Source organism: Girardinichthys multiradiatus, chromosome X (assembly GCF_021462225.1).
Source record: "Girardinichthys multiradiatus isolate DD_20200921_A chromosome X, DD_fGirMul_XY1, whole genome shotgun sequence".
NCBI classification, from domain to species: domain Eukaryota; kingdom Metazoa; phylum Chordata; class Actinopteri; order Cyprinodontiformes; family Goodeidae; genus Girardinichthys; species Girardinichthys multiradiatus.
Window position 1 is genome coordinate 2,570,813 of NC_061817.1, and position 13,903 is coordinate 2,584,715.

Genomic DNA, 13,903 nt, shown 5'->3' on the forward strand with positions numbered 1-13,903 from the left:
CACTAAAATTCTACTGAACATTCCATCCCTTCGATCATAAATGAAACTTGCATCATGTTATCGACACCCGATAAAAAAAATGGTTGATTTTATAGATGTTTGCTGTCATCTGTTCTGACTTATCAAACCTCTCTGACACAGTAAATCACTCATCAGCTTCCAATGTTTACACCCTGATTAATTATTGGTGAATTTGCATTCATTGCAAGAGGTCATGTCGGAGTAAAAGGGCTTGGATCATGAAAAGCACAACGCATCGTCAACACTCATGGAAAATTCTGGTTGAAAGCTCTGATTATGTCTAAGCAAAGACTGTTTTACAATTTTGGATTTAGTTGGTTGGGCTTACAGACCCAATGACAAGGAACAGCCACATCTGAGTTCTCTGCTCACTTGTAAACCTTGTGTTCTCTTTGAGACCAATGCCTCCAGCAACTGCCTATCCTAAAGAAGCTCGGTGCACAGGTAAAGGAGTAGGCTCAAAATTCAATAATACGAAATAAATTAAAACGTGCTCCTATTGAATATCAGCATTTTCTTAAAAGGATTTAAGCCCGGTTCTCAGCAGGAGCAGACCAATAAACAGAGGCGATACTGGCTGGTCCACCTCTGCCAGTGTCACGATTAAAGGAACGGGAGCCGGAAGGCAGCTGGAGCGCCGAGACAGTGGAGCCAGAGAGATGTAGTTTCACTCCTGCAGAGCATGTTGGATGAGGATGTCATAAACAAGCAGGTTCTTAACTGCTGTTACTGGTCTTCTCTGGGGGATATGATTGTGAGTGGGTGCAAGATCTGTTTTCATCATACACCCTTTGCAAATTGATGGGCGCCCTTAACACACATGGAGGACGGTACCAGAGGTTCCACTTTAGCCATTTTGCTGCCACATCGGGCCTTGTAAAGGTTTCCCTTGCTATTCTATCTTACAAATATTGTAAGTGGACATCAAGACATCCTGAAATGCTCATGTTCCACTGCAGATACAGAACTGTATGTGGTGCTTTTTATGCTAGTTATAGTGGAGGATGATTTGCTTCTCCCATTAATGTTCATTTGTTCAGTTGGATAGTTGTACTTCCCAACATCTGCTTTTCCAATAATCAGCCAAATGATTATCCTCATATTCCAACATCACATAAATTTGTTTAAAATTCCTATTGTACTTCAAAACAAAAATCCACACATACAAGTACTTTTTAATTTATTTACACAATTTTAAAATACACAAATACAGTGGCATTACAACTGAAGAGCAAAAATATTAAGATGGGAGTGAAAGAAAAACAAAATATTTCCCATGAATCTACAGTATAAGATACATTGTGGGACCCGAATCCAGTACACACCTACAAGCTTTATTGGACAGGTGGTGACAAAGTAAGAAAATCCCTGCCAGAGGCAGACGCAACAGAAAACGTAATCCAAGGAAACGTGTACTTGCAATTATCAGCCATCATCAGTGAGACATCCAAGTTATTATATCACCTTAGTTGTTTTTCAAAGTCCACAAGTGAAATACATATTTAAAGGGGGGAAAAAGGTCCTTCGCAGGAACCCTAATAGAGTGAAGCATTCCCAGTCCCTTTAGAAACTCATCCCAAAGCCTACAGCAGCTCATTAGGACGTGATAAACAGGCGCATCCTATACACAACAGAAGGAACATGTACAAGGTACAACTACAACCCATTCCCACATCAACTACAGAAAATGGCCAACAAATACTTCGCATCAGTCTATGACATCAAGGAATTCCTACTTAAAAATCAGCGAGTTTCAGAGCAGATCACCAGGAGGAGCCACAAAGCTTGGAGCTCCAGGAGGGGCCTCAGCCGTGACCCCCCTTCACCACGTAACAATCCACAGCTTCTAAAAACCTTGTTTGCTTCCATGATGCTGGGCCTTAAACAAAGCCTGTCCATTTTCTATCTAAACAGGAAAGTGAGCCAATGGACACTATAGTTATTGTGCTCTATAGAGCTGAATTTCAAACAAGAAAGGACCACAGCATTGTAAAATCTTTAATGCCAGTTAGTCGTGAAAAATGTCTTTTCAAACTTGACTTCAAAGCATTTAAGGGGTTTTTTATGATCATCTACAGTCTTCTCATCAGCAAACTCAATTGTGTACATTAACCCATAGGTTAGTTAGTAGTACTGTCCCAGATTTCAAGTTATTTTTTACAAGAATGCCCTTATAAAGTCAAACTATTTTGTTTTAAATGAGCAAATCGGCTTCTCCTCCAAATCCTAAGAACAGGAAAAAAAATAATCGATTCATTAGCTCTCACGCTGTTCCAGTCATTCACCAACACTTATTACATTATGAGATTAGCTACAGTAGAGTGAAAAGGGTGTCCTGAATTTACTTTCAAACTATTTCTGATGGTGGAATTTATTTAGAAAATGGACAAGTTGTGCTTTGGAGAAATAAAAAATGTGTTTTGATTCAGCGTGGAAGCAGAGTGGCACAGGTCTAAGGATGAGGCTGAAGATGCTGTGGACCTAAAAGCTAACAAAAATGTTTCCATTTATATATAATTATATAAAAAGGAAATCAACGTGTTTATCCCCCACCTCTGAGAATGGAAACCCCCTAGGACACAACCACACAAATACACACAGAAGCCACATCACTATGCACCGAGTTAAAAGAAAACGTCAGAAGATTGATGTGGACAGACTGAGCTCCTGACTCACTCTTCCATTCACAGCTTTTTCCACGACAGTCACAACCTGAAGACAAACTAAATGTGCTGCATGTTTATGATATTCCAACATCGTCCTGATTCCAGCACACCTGAGGACATGGACAGAACTCGAGAACAGGGTCTTTTCCCCCTTGTGTTATTCTACCTCAACTTGTCATCCACCTGAAAAGAACAAAATAACGAGGTGTTGACTGCGGGGTTTGTAGTAAAGTATTTTACAGAATACACAGAGTTTAGGCACTGTGCTATGATGGAACAATTCTCCATCTGACTTATCAAAGTAAGTCCAACAAATGAACATTTAACAGACTCTGCATTCTCCATTTCATGCTGATCAGCTGGTGAAGGAGAAGCTTTTATGCTAAAAAGATTAAAAACGAGTAAAATCAAAAGTCAGGAGAAAAAAAGATGCCAGAGAAAAGTGAATCAATGGCTTCATTAACAGCAGGGAGAACGAGTTTTCACATCTTCCATGAGGAAAAGGGGTTGCTGTTGCTTCCACTTTGCAAAGATTGTTGTTAAGGCAACCAAACAGGTCTCCACCTGCCCATCGCTCTCTCACACACACGTACACAATCTGCTGGCTGTGCATCTCTTCTTTCATTGAGTGAACAGATGCACAGGCAGACTCTGGTGCATTGGTGAGCAGTTCTCTGCGTCATTTGAGAGTCCTGGTAATCTGTGTGAATGTGTGTGTGTGAGTGTGTATGTGCTGCAGGTGATGCATGTTGAGGCGTCCTCAGTGGATGTGCAGATAGAAAGTTTTCACCGAGGAGCTGCAGACTGGAGGCCGCTTGGTGTAACCCGGGACAGAGCCTGGAAAACATGGAAATGAAGGACAAAGTTTCAGAAGATCATAAACAACTGGAGCCTGAAAAGAACCAGCAACAGGTTTATTAAAAGGCGAACGCTTCCATTTACCTTTCACTTTGCTACTGATGCACCTGAATGTCCCTGTTGTGGGTCAATTAAGGATATTATATAAAGGACTTTTATATATTGTATTAGAACTGCACATGATATGTCTGAAGTCTTGGGTCGGGTTCTGTAAAGTAGTTACGAGGAACAAGCACAGGGAACCTCTGGAGTAAGACTGAGGGGTCTGACAGGGGTCCCAGAGGAGCAGACCTCAGACACACTAAAGCTTTATAACAGAGCAAGCAACATTATCTGATTTTAAACCTCTACACCAGCATGTTCAGGACCGAGCCCACTGTACAAAAATGCAGTCTGAATTTCAGAATTGGACAAATAAACCCTGAAATAGGCCTGTACGATATACTATAACGAATCTGGGGTGGACCCTTTATGTTGATGTTCACATAGAGCAGCAGAAGAGTGTTCTGCTCATTGTTCTCCGTCTGCTTGACTGACATTTCGGACCTGCTCAACCAAGGCTCAGGTCTCCCACACACCGACAGCTGACTAATAGAGACCTGACTGAAGCCCAGTGTAACAGATCATCAAGAACTACAACGTGCAAAGCAAAGAACCTAGTTTATCAAGCAGGAGAACAACTTCATCAGAACTTCTCCCAAATAATGGAAACTGAAGCAATTATCAACAAAAGCAGAGAGGAATGCAGCAAAACTAAGCCTGATGTTTCTTTATCCTTTATCAGCAAAGACACAGTGACTTCTTCTAGCTTCACATGTCAAGTCAGATATTATTTTAGAAATACAGGAGAAAGCTATGGCTGCTCTATATGAGGAGTTGTTAGAACATTTCAGCAGCTTTAAAAAAATAAAAAGATTCAAGATATCACAGTGTGCGAGTTCACCTCGTGCACAGTATTTCAAGGCAACAATAATGAAACGTCTAATGTGTAAAGATGTTTCTGAATGTGCAACTTTGCATACCTAAAAACACCAAACATAAATACAATTAACAGCAAAGGGCCTACTAAAGCTGGCTACGGGACAACGTATCCCCTTGCCAGTCCATTCCATACCCCCACTTGGTCCCAGTCTACTTCCTTTTTATACACCTAATGACACCATTACATTCCCATGTGCCTGAGCAGCTCTTTAGCAGAGATAATTAATCCAAAACATGCATACATCTCAATCTGATTCTTTAATTTTAGATTATTAAAAAAAATGTCTATTGATTGTGGTACTTTTCCCAGTTTGGTCCAGTTGACTTATGAAATACAAGTTCATGTATCCTGTATCAAACCAAAACAACACTCTATGCAACCTTCTGCTGGTTGTTTATCTGAGTCACATTTCCTGTCTGCAAACAATGAGTAGGTTTTATGAAAGAATACTCTGAATCAGTAGTGACAGCAGGTATGAAAAGTCCCCAGGGGCAGGTTGGAGCTGAATTCAGTGCTTTGTATCATCTCTGTAAAGTTATCAGAACATGGAGGACACCGGCAGTGAGTTCTGCTTTGTTCACTGCATTTTAACAGCTGTGGCAGGAGGACTGAAGTGGAGAAAGGAGAAAAAACCCCGTGCACTACAACAGCAGCTCCTAGTTGCCAGAATGTTACATCCTGTCAAGACTGAACCACTGTTGCTTCTTGGTTGTTCAACTTTCTGACTGGTAAAGCAGAAAAAAACCTTATGTAGGACAAAAGACCCGAGGGGAAGTCTGTCCCTACAGCAAGTGTTGACACAATGTTGTTTTCTGCGTAGTCGCTTCCTCTTTGCTGCTCAAATGGACACATGACTTGTCTCATATTGACTAACAGACATCTGTCCATTTACCCTTTAATTCAAATGATTTGGATATATTAGTTTTGTATATTATTCTAAGCCCTTGAGCTCTAGTACCTGGGAGGTGGACATGCGAGACGTGTCCTGACGTCCTGTCAGATCTGAGGAGGAGATGTTGACAGGTGCTCCACGATGAAGACGCATGCTCACCTTCCTCTCCTTCTCCATACCTACAGACAAACAAAAAAGGGACAAGTCTCAGCTATTTGGGGAGCTATGTTAATGCTGGCGCCTTCAGCCTTTAGAGGCTTTGAAACGATGAAGCAAACAGAATGCGATTCTTGTTGACCTGTGTGTGAAGCAGGGTTGAGTGGGGAGGGGGCTGCAGTGTCCTGAGCTGCCCTAGCTCTGCCCGAAGCAGAAGCCATGCCTCTGGCCCCAGGGTTTCTGCTATGTCTCAGTCTCTCCTCCCGCTCCCGACGCTCTCTCTCTGCATCCTCCACAGCCCTGTTGGCACCCTGACACACAACACACAGGCTGCCATTTACCTCCAGCCATGTTTAGCTGTTTTCACATCAAACAGAACTGACCATAACCGCAAAAATGAGCACGTATTAAATCTGGTTTAAGTGACAAAATGCTGTAGTCGAATCAACAGATGTTTCATTTATAACTTCAGCTTTTCACCAAAACCCAAACCAGAACATTAAATCACTAAACATGATATTAACAGATGTGATAGATTCACCAAATGATGAGAGTTAGATTAACTACCAAAACCTTGTTTTTAGTTGATTTTTAACTGTATTTCAACTGTTTAGCAACACGACTTACAAATTTGAGCATGTTCCAATCAAACACATAGTCATAGGAGAAGCCCTGTCTGTGGAAGAGGTTCCTGAAGAGCTGACGGAGGTACGAGTAGTCGGGTTTATCATCAAATCGCAGAGAGCGGCAGAAGTTCAGGTATGTCGCAAACTCCGCTAAAGGGAAGAGGGGATAAAAAAAAGAAAAAAAAGAACAGGACAGGACAGATCAGTGAAAAGCATTCCTGTGGTTTGAACAATAAGAAAAACAACAGAAAGAGTTGATTTTATAGGAACATATCAGCAGCTTAGCTCACAGGGGTAGCCTTTGCAGAGGACCTCAATAGGGGTGGACATCTTCTTCTCACTGATGCGTTCGTACTTCTGCCTCTTGGTGGCAGCTTTAAGGCCTTGCCAGGGAAGAGAACCCAGGTTGAAGTACATGAGGACATATCCCAGTGACTCCAGATCATCCCGTCTGGATTGCTCTGTATGAAAGAGAGATGGAGCAGAGTGGGAGCAGTAAAGGTTAGTGAACTGCAGGAACATTAGTAGTTGTCACCACAGAGGTGCATGTCTTACCAATGCCAAGATGTGTGTTTATGGAGGCATAGCGGGCAGTGCCAGTCAAGTTCTTATTTTCACGATAGGGGATGTGCTGGTGTGTGCGAGCATCCCGGTATTTCTTGGCCAGTCCAAAGTCAATGATATAGACCAGGTTGCCCTTTTTGCCCAGCCCCATCAGAAAGTTGTCTGGCTTCACGTCTCGGTGAATGAAATTCTTCGAGTGGATGTATTCAATCCGGCTGATCTAGAAAGACAAGTCAGACAAATGTTAACAACTAAACACGACAAGAATGAGAGAGCAGCAAGTTCCAATGAAACACTGATGTCACCTGAAAGTTTTCTATCTGAAACTTCGCACCCAACTCACTACATATCATTGATGTTTTCACATTTTAAAAAGGGAACAGTGAGGTCATAGTTCATTCCCGTCTGGCTCTCACCATCTGATCAGCAAGCAGGAGGACTGTCTTCAGGCTGAACTTCCGAGAGCAGAAATTGAACAGGTCCTCCAGACTGGGCCCCAGCAACTCCATCACCATCACATTGTAGTCCCCCTCAGCCCCGCACCACTTTATAGTTGGAATCCCCACTAAAAGAAAATATTACGTTTTGTAATTATCTGTCATTCTGATAGAAGAGGTTCATTTAATAGTAGCTGAAAAACAACAACAGTCTGACAAATGTTTGCACTTTAATTTTGGTTTTGGCAACAAAGCTCAAAACAAAGCTGTTTCTTTCTTTCTTTCTATTTTTTTTATTTTTATTTTTTTTAACAGTTGCATTTGTGGTTTGATCATTTTATTTCCTTAACATGCATAAAAAAATCCAATATGCTAGAACATACCAGGTAAGCCAAACATTGTTTCATCCATTTTAGAAGAAAACTGGTTAGAGTGAAACATTAAACACATTTTTTTATTGTAAATCATGAAGTCATTTTCTACCGCGTCTTCAGTAGTGGGTCGCAGGGAAGCTGGTGCCCACCCCCAGCAGTCAATGGGACGGGAGGCAGGGTACAACCTGGACAGGACGCCGGTCTATCGCAGGGCACAGCTTGCTTGGTCTTGATTTTTTAATTGTCTTGTCATTTATTTTATGGAAACTTACTATATGTGTTTATTTGATACATTAACAATTCTGGGCAACAGGAATGTATGAATTGCTTGGCTGTGATTGGTTGCAGCTAATCTGAAGATATTAACCAGATCATGGGGCGTTGCATGGTGTAGCGGTAGAGCAGGCAGCCCCCATATAGAGGCTATAGTCCTGGGCGCAGCCGTCCTGGGTTCAATTCCCCACCTTGACACCTTTGCTGCATGTCTGTCCCCCTTCTCTATGCCCATTTCCTGTCCGGTAACGGTCAATAAAACTTTTAGTGCCAAAATAAAAACTGATTATTATAAGACGCTACTGTTTCCCACTAAATAACCTCAAACATTTTACTTTTTAAAAGGTTTGGGGAAAAAATGACTTTCCATGTCAATGTTTTAGGAACACAGAGAAACTTTCATATCAACTTGAAACAAAAAAAAAAGTCTTCTTTTCTGTTATAGCTGAAAAAAATAAGCTAAGTCTGAGATCTTAATGAAGTATTCTTTATATTTGTTTTTCTTCTGGCAGGTGATGGGTGTGTAATTACAGGGGGGATTTCACTGTGTAATACCTCCGCCCTGCATCATCTTGTAGATTTTGCTTTCGATGTGGAGCTGGGGGTGTTTGGTCTTCACACATTCCAGTTTGATGGCCACCTCTTCTCCCACTGAGATATCAGTACCTGAACAGACACAGACAAAGTTTAGCTGAATGCAAACAGGCTGCTAAATGAGTCAATAAGAGTAAAATATGTAACTTTATTGAATCATCTTAGAAACAATGAAAGCATGTCTAAGTTCCGGCCAAACATGGCAGGACACAAACGTGTCTGTGATGATCTTGGAATTCTGAGATCTTCTTTGTTGTTAATCATTTGTTTTGAGCAGAGGCTGAAATCCATGAACAGCTGGTTAACGTGAAGCAGCACCGTTTGTGTATGTCGTAAATTATTAGTGGCAGCCGAACCGTCAAAAATAGAAACCAGTCCAACATTTTCCATACCACTCCTTACTGCAAGTACAGTCCAGTTTTTGATTTTCATCTCCCTTGTTCACACATCAAGGGATTCTGGGAAATGGCTCCAAAACTGATACATTTAAAGTGTTGAGGTAGCTCCCTTCCTAAACATGCTAATGGAGTCCAGTTAGCTCCCCCCACAGAGAGAGAAACCAGACACCAGCTTACGTAATCCCATTACTCCCGCTCACATGTGTGAACACAGTCTCATAGCAGAAACAGTTTAATTGTGTAGCTCTGATGGAACATCATTGATTTCTCTGTACGTCATCTGGCAACGGACACGCAGCAGGGTGGGGCCAACAGTTAGCAGCATAGATGCGTGCATGTGGACTTTCGACATGCAAAATGGCAGAAAGAGGCAGCAAGGAGGGAAACTGTTCCACACAACATTTTATGTATTGGGACTTTTCTGAACAAACACTGGGAATACCACAAACACAAAAGTTCAAATGTAATGTGTTCAGTGTTAATTTAAAGGGTGGGTGCACGTTTACATAACACTCATTGAGCTGCAGGTGTCGGTGAGGTAAGAAGGGATATTCTCTAACACAACCCGTCTGATAAACAAACAAATAAATAAATAAATAATCTATTCACCAGTAAAAAGAGCGGAAATATTTGAATAACCCAAGCAACCCTGTGTTTTACTTTGTTTGCTCTCGTGTGTCAGAGGAATGGGATTTGTCTGAAAAGATTTTCCTAGGGAATGCAACACTCCCTCCCTCGTTCTCACATGGAGGACTGTGTGCGTGCTCCTAATCCACCAAAGTGTTCACACAGTATGCAGGGTGTGTTTTTATTCCATGCTGCGCTGCTGGTGAAACATGTTCAGACATATCTCTGTACTCTATTATTTCATGAGCAGCAACATTGAGGCACCACCAGGAACCAATGCTTGAATATGCAAAAATACTGTGAACACCAATAACCCATCTTATGATGATTAGAAAGACAAAGTACAGCGTCATTCGCTCACATCATGAAAAGAATGAAAGCTGTATACTCAACCATGCAATCATTTGCATTTTTATCATGACAGCAAAATGATTCAGAATGACAGAGCTCACATGTTGTCAGATGTTCAGAGTACTGACACCAGCACCTAAAGGTCTGTAGCCTACTGAGGGAATGCCGATGTTCGCAGACAGCCCAAACTCTAGGGATTCACAGTCAATGATGCACTTAAGTATTACCCGCTGGTTAAAAATGCACCACTGTGGAAAAGCAGGAGTATCCGCCTGATATGACATTAACCTAACCACCAACTTGACAACAAGCAGGGAGCAGAAGAATGTGTCATCAGTTTAATAACTCCACCAACAACACACAGTGTGAGCAACTCTAAATAGCTGTTGGTTTTTGCTGTTCTCAAACAACCTTAGTGTTAAGTTTTCTTTTAAATATGCCCCTCCCTTTCAGCATACAGGGCTGAAGCGTTCTCATTTTACTGTGGAATCACAAACAGTATCTGTTTAACAAGTCCTTGTTTTCTTCCTAGGAAGGCAACAGCCTCAGGTAGTGTTTTATAACACCGAGAAGCAGCACCTAACCACCCTACATCCTTTTGTCTACAACTTTCAACAATTCATGAGACAAAGGTCTACCATAAATAATTAATGAGCTAGAAGGCAAATGATTCAACATCAAACACTGGCAGAAGCCATTAACTTTGCTGACCTAATCTGAAAAGGTTTGTAGGTCTGCCACAATTACTAATAATCATAAAATCACAAATATATTTTCATGCCTTCATTTAGCTAGAAAACAACACTTTCTCTGGGATTTTCACCAAACAGTGGACTACAACAGTGATACAGTTTACATTCTTCAAATGTTTTAATGCGAACATAGCCAAGGAATAAATGCATTCAATTCCAATAAATGTTCATAATGATTTAAACGCCGGTCAAATTAAATCTTTTTACATGGTAGTGGTAAACACATGGAATTGCCATTTAAAACTGAAACAACTAATCAATTTAATCGATTAAAATCAACTATTAAAATAGTTGTCAACTAATTTAGTCATCGATTAGTTGCTTTGTAATCACGTCTAGCCATATGCGGTCTATTTTTTAAACACAATCTGTTACAATTGCCGCCAATGTGTGGCAGTTATGAGCCACCGAACGCTGTGATCTATCGGTAGAGCAGTAGAAGAAGAAATCAGCCAATAGTTGGCCTTGTTTTGACATGACGTTCCATGAGCATGGATCTATACACTGTACTGTTGCACATGTGTGCACTGCTTTGTTAATCACAGTAACGTTATTTTGGTCTTTTTCGTGTTTCTTATGCAGGAAAAAAAAAACAAGCAACAATGAACGAATAGATGTGGACGCTCACATGCTAGGAAATGACATGAGACCACTATCCATGGTGGTAGAATACCTTACATACCATTTGTATGGTATTCTACCTCATTTTTGTATTTTATGCCTAAAAATGAACAAATATTTTATACAGTTGAGCTCATTTGTTCCTTCCTAAACACAATTATCTTGTGCTTTCCTTTTTCATAATGAAAATTTGTTCTTAGCTTATATGGGGAAATAAAGGCTAAAAAAATTTAATACTAAAACCTGATGAATCAATTAATCATAAAAATAATCGACAGATTAGTCGATTATGAAAATAATCGTCAGTTGCAGCCCTGTTGCCATTTCTTTTTTATATGACGGATTGTCATATGTGACGACTTAAAAGCAACCTGCGAAAGGAAATTAACAGGTTTGGATTTGAGTGTGGTACCGGTGATTAGGTTGGGACATCTTCTGTGGTCTACAAATGAAACCATCCTTTGACAGAGCCTATGTCCCAGCAGACACTTGCTTAAACTCAAGTGTTCAACATATTAAAACTAATTTCAACAGAAAACGTATGTGGAACACAGGATGAAGTTCACCTGACTATCCACTCATTTCCTCTTTATGCACTACCTCTTAATACCTAATGGTGGATATAAGAGAAGAAGACCTTACTCAACAAGGTGACCCTAACACGCCCTGCTAATGATCAGACAGCAGTGACCCTTTAGGTCTCAGACATTTATCAGTGTTACTGACACAAACACACATGGAATTACTGGGACACGAATGCATTTCAATAGTACCTTAAGTATATAACAAAAACAGGGATTAGCAAACAATCCCTCTGTTAAATTTTGAGACCGCCAAGAGGTAAGTGACTTAACAGAACCACACATTGCTCTGACTCTTTTACAATGTTACAACATATTAGTCATCAGCAACTCAATGGAAAGGATGGACAGTTGAGTGAAGACAAAAACACTAAGTGATTATGCAAGCGGCTGGCAGCTCTCACTATCAGATTGTACAACAGGTCATGTGGAAGAAAGGCTAGATCCACTTAATTAATCTTCCCTCTCCACTGTTTGGAACCATTAAGTGAGGAAATTTAACATGGTCCAGATGAGTTTTAGTTATACAAAAACACAAGTTAACTTTATGAGGGCTCTTGAGAATACACAACTTAGTTAGGTTGCATAAGTTGATGAGTTGGGATTCTAGTACAAAACATTTCAAAGCACAACTTAAGCAGAAAAGCTCAATTAGCCCTAATACATACCTAGACATTTTAATAGTGCATAACTGTGCAACAATAACTGCAGCTATGTTAAGTCCTCTATCATGATCCATTTGAAAATAAGGATCCTGTTATTGCAGATTGTACAATAAATGTTCTGATCATAAAGCATTCACTTCCTGTATGATTCAACACGTAATCTATCTCACAAAAACTATTTAATCAGTAGATGGTCAACTGTCTTAGCTAACTGAAGACAGCTATATGTCACCCAGTAGAGATGAAGCTATATTTACACAGGTTCGTGACAGCTTGTTCTCTGAAGGATCTTGGGCCTTCCTATCAAACAAATCTTAGGGCTAATCTGTTAAATATAAATCCTTTTGGTATGAATTTTATAACGTACAACTCACGGAATAGCAATCACAGTAGATCTGTTAAAGTCAGCTGTAAACCTGGTTGTATTTAAAACAAGTAGAACTGCAGCGCTCTTTTATAGAGTATGTTTTTCGTATATTTTATCGTGTATTTTCAGCACCTTGAATTGTCTTGTTGCTGTATAAATAAACCCGCCTTAGCTAAAACGCATCTACCCAACTGTCACCTAATACTTCATAGACTTGGCCTGGTCGATCATTCACTAAAACTGGTTTCAGGTGAATAAAAGCAAAATATAAAAAATCCATCAGAAATTACACAGCTAGCTGAGGACAAAATACGTAGCTCCACAGAAACTGACAGTTTTCCTAACTGTTTGAACCCCTTATTTGGACACTTTGAGTTGATGTTATAGCAAAGCACACGTTCCTAAACCAAAAACAAATAAAATAGACATTTTACTAATAAAAGAATTAAGACAGACGATGGGGTTGCTTGCTTACTTGCTACAGAAACTACTAGCCTAGCAGCTAACGCTGAACATAACAGCTGATCGGCTAACATCAGATCCTTTAAACCTCTGAAAAGGGAACCAGTTTGCTAACTTCCTCATAGTTTCCTTTTCATGTTAATATAAAAACACAGGTAGGTAAGCTCCGGGGACAAAAACATACCCAAGTATATGTCTCCAAACGATCCGCTTCCAATTTTTCTGCCCAGTCTGTATCGGTTTCCGACTCTCAACTCCATGTTAATAAATCTGTCGTCGGCTAGCAAGCACGCTCGCTAGCTCCAAAATGTTGAAAATATGGTCAGCTTTAAAGCTCGAGCTGGTTTACAAGCAGAATAGAATCAAGCAGTCGACCCTGGAGATCCGTTCAAACGACAAATTCGGTTCTTCTGTATGCTGTATCCGGAAGAAGTCGGCTCGGACAATCTTTCGCCTCTTCTTTTAAAATGTTAAAAATGTCATATTGCGACAATATGCCGTTTGTAAGAAAGTTTAATCGCTGTACTTTATGCTCTTGCAGTTTTTAAAATCGTTACGCCTGAAATTCCCACGGATGAAGACGGATTTTGAAAAGATTCCCTCGGGTACTTAGCACAGTGTTTCTTGTTCAGATTA

The 13,903-nt window shown here is 40.4% G+C and overlaps 1 protein-coding gene across 1 annotated transcript; it reads right to left on the bottom strand.

The window, feature by feature from the left end:
- Positions 1–1,184: 1,184 nt before the first annotated feature.
- Positions 1,185–13,897, bottom strand: LOC124862564 (casein kinase I). Its single transcript, XM_047356548.1, has 9 exons — positions 13,452–13,897; positions 8,405–8,515; positions 7,182–7,330; positions 6,757–6,985; positions 6,492–6,662; positions 6,203–6,351; positions 5,718–5,886; positions 5,486–5,598; positions 1,185–3,524 (listed from the first exon to the last, which is right to left on the bottom strand). The coding sequence occupies exons 1-9, from the start codon at positions 13,525–13,527 to the stop codon at positions 3,474–3,476; spliced, it is 1,218 nt and encodes a 405-aa protein (XP_047212504.1). The 5' UTR covers positions 13,528–13,897; the 3' UTR covers positions 1,185–3,473.
- Between the last annotated feature and the right edge of the window lie 6 nt (positions 13,898–13,903).

What these genes read in the sequence shown, in the direction of transcription:
- LOC124862564 (XM_047356548.1), bottom strand. Translation starts at nt 13,527, where the DNA reads ATGGAGTTGAGAGTCGGAAACCGATACAGACTGGGCAGAAAAATTGGA. An exon ending in GTTTGGAGACATATACTTGG is followed by an intron (nt 8,516 to 13,451) that starts GTATGTTTTTGT and finishes GTGTCTGTTCAG; the next exon opens with GTACTGATATCTCAGTGGGA. An exon ending in CTCGCATGTCCACCTCCCAG is followed by an intron (nt 3,525 to 5,485) that starts GTACTAGAGCTC and finishes CATGTTTTCCAG; the next exon opens with GCTCTGTCCCGGGTTACACC.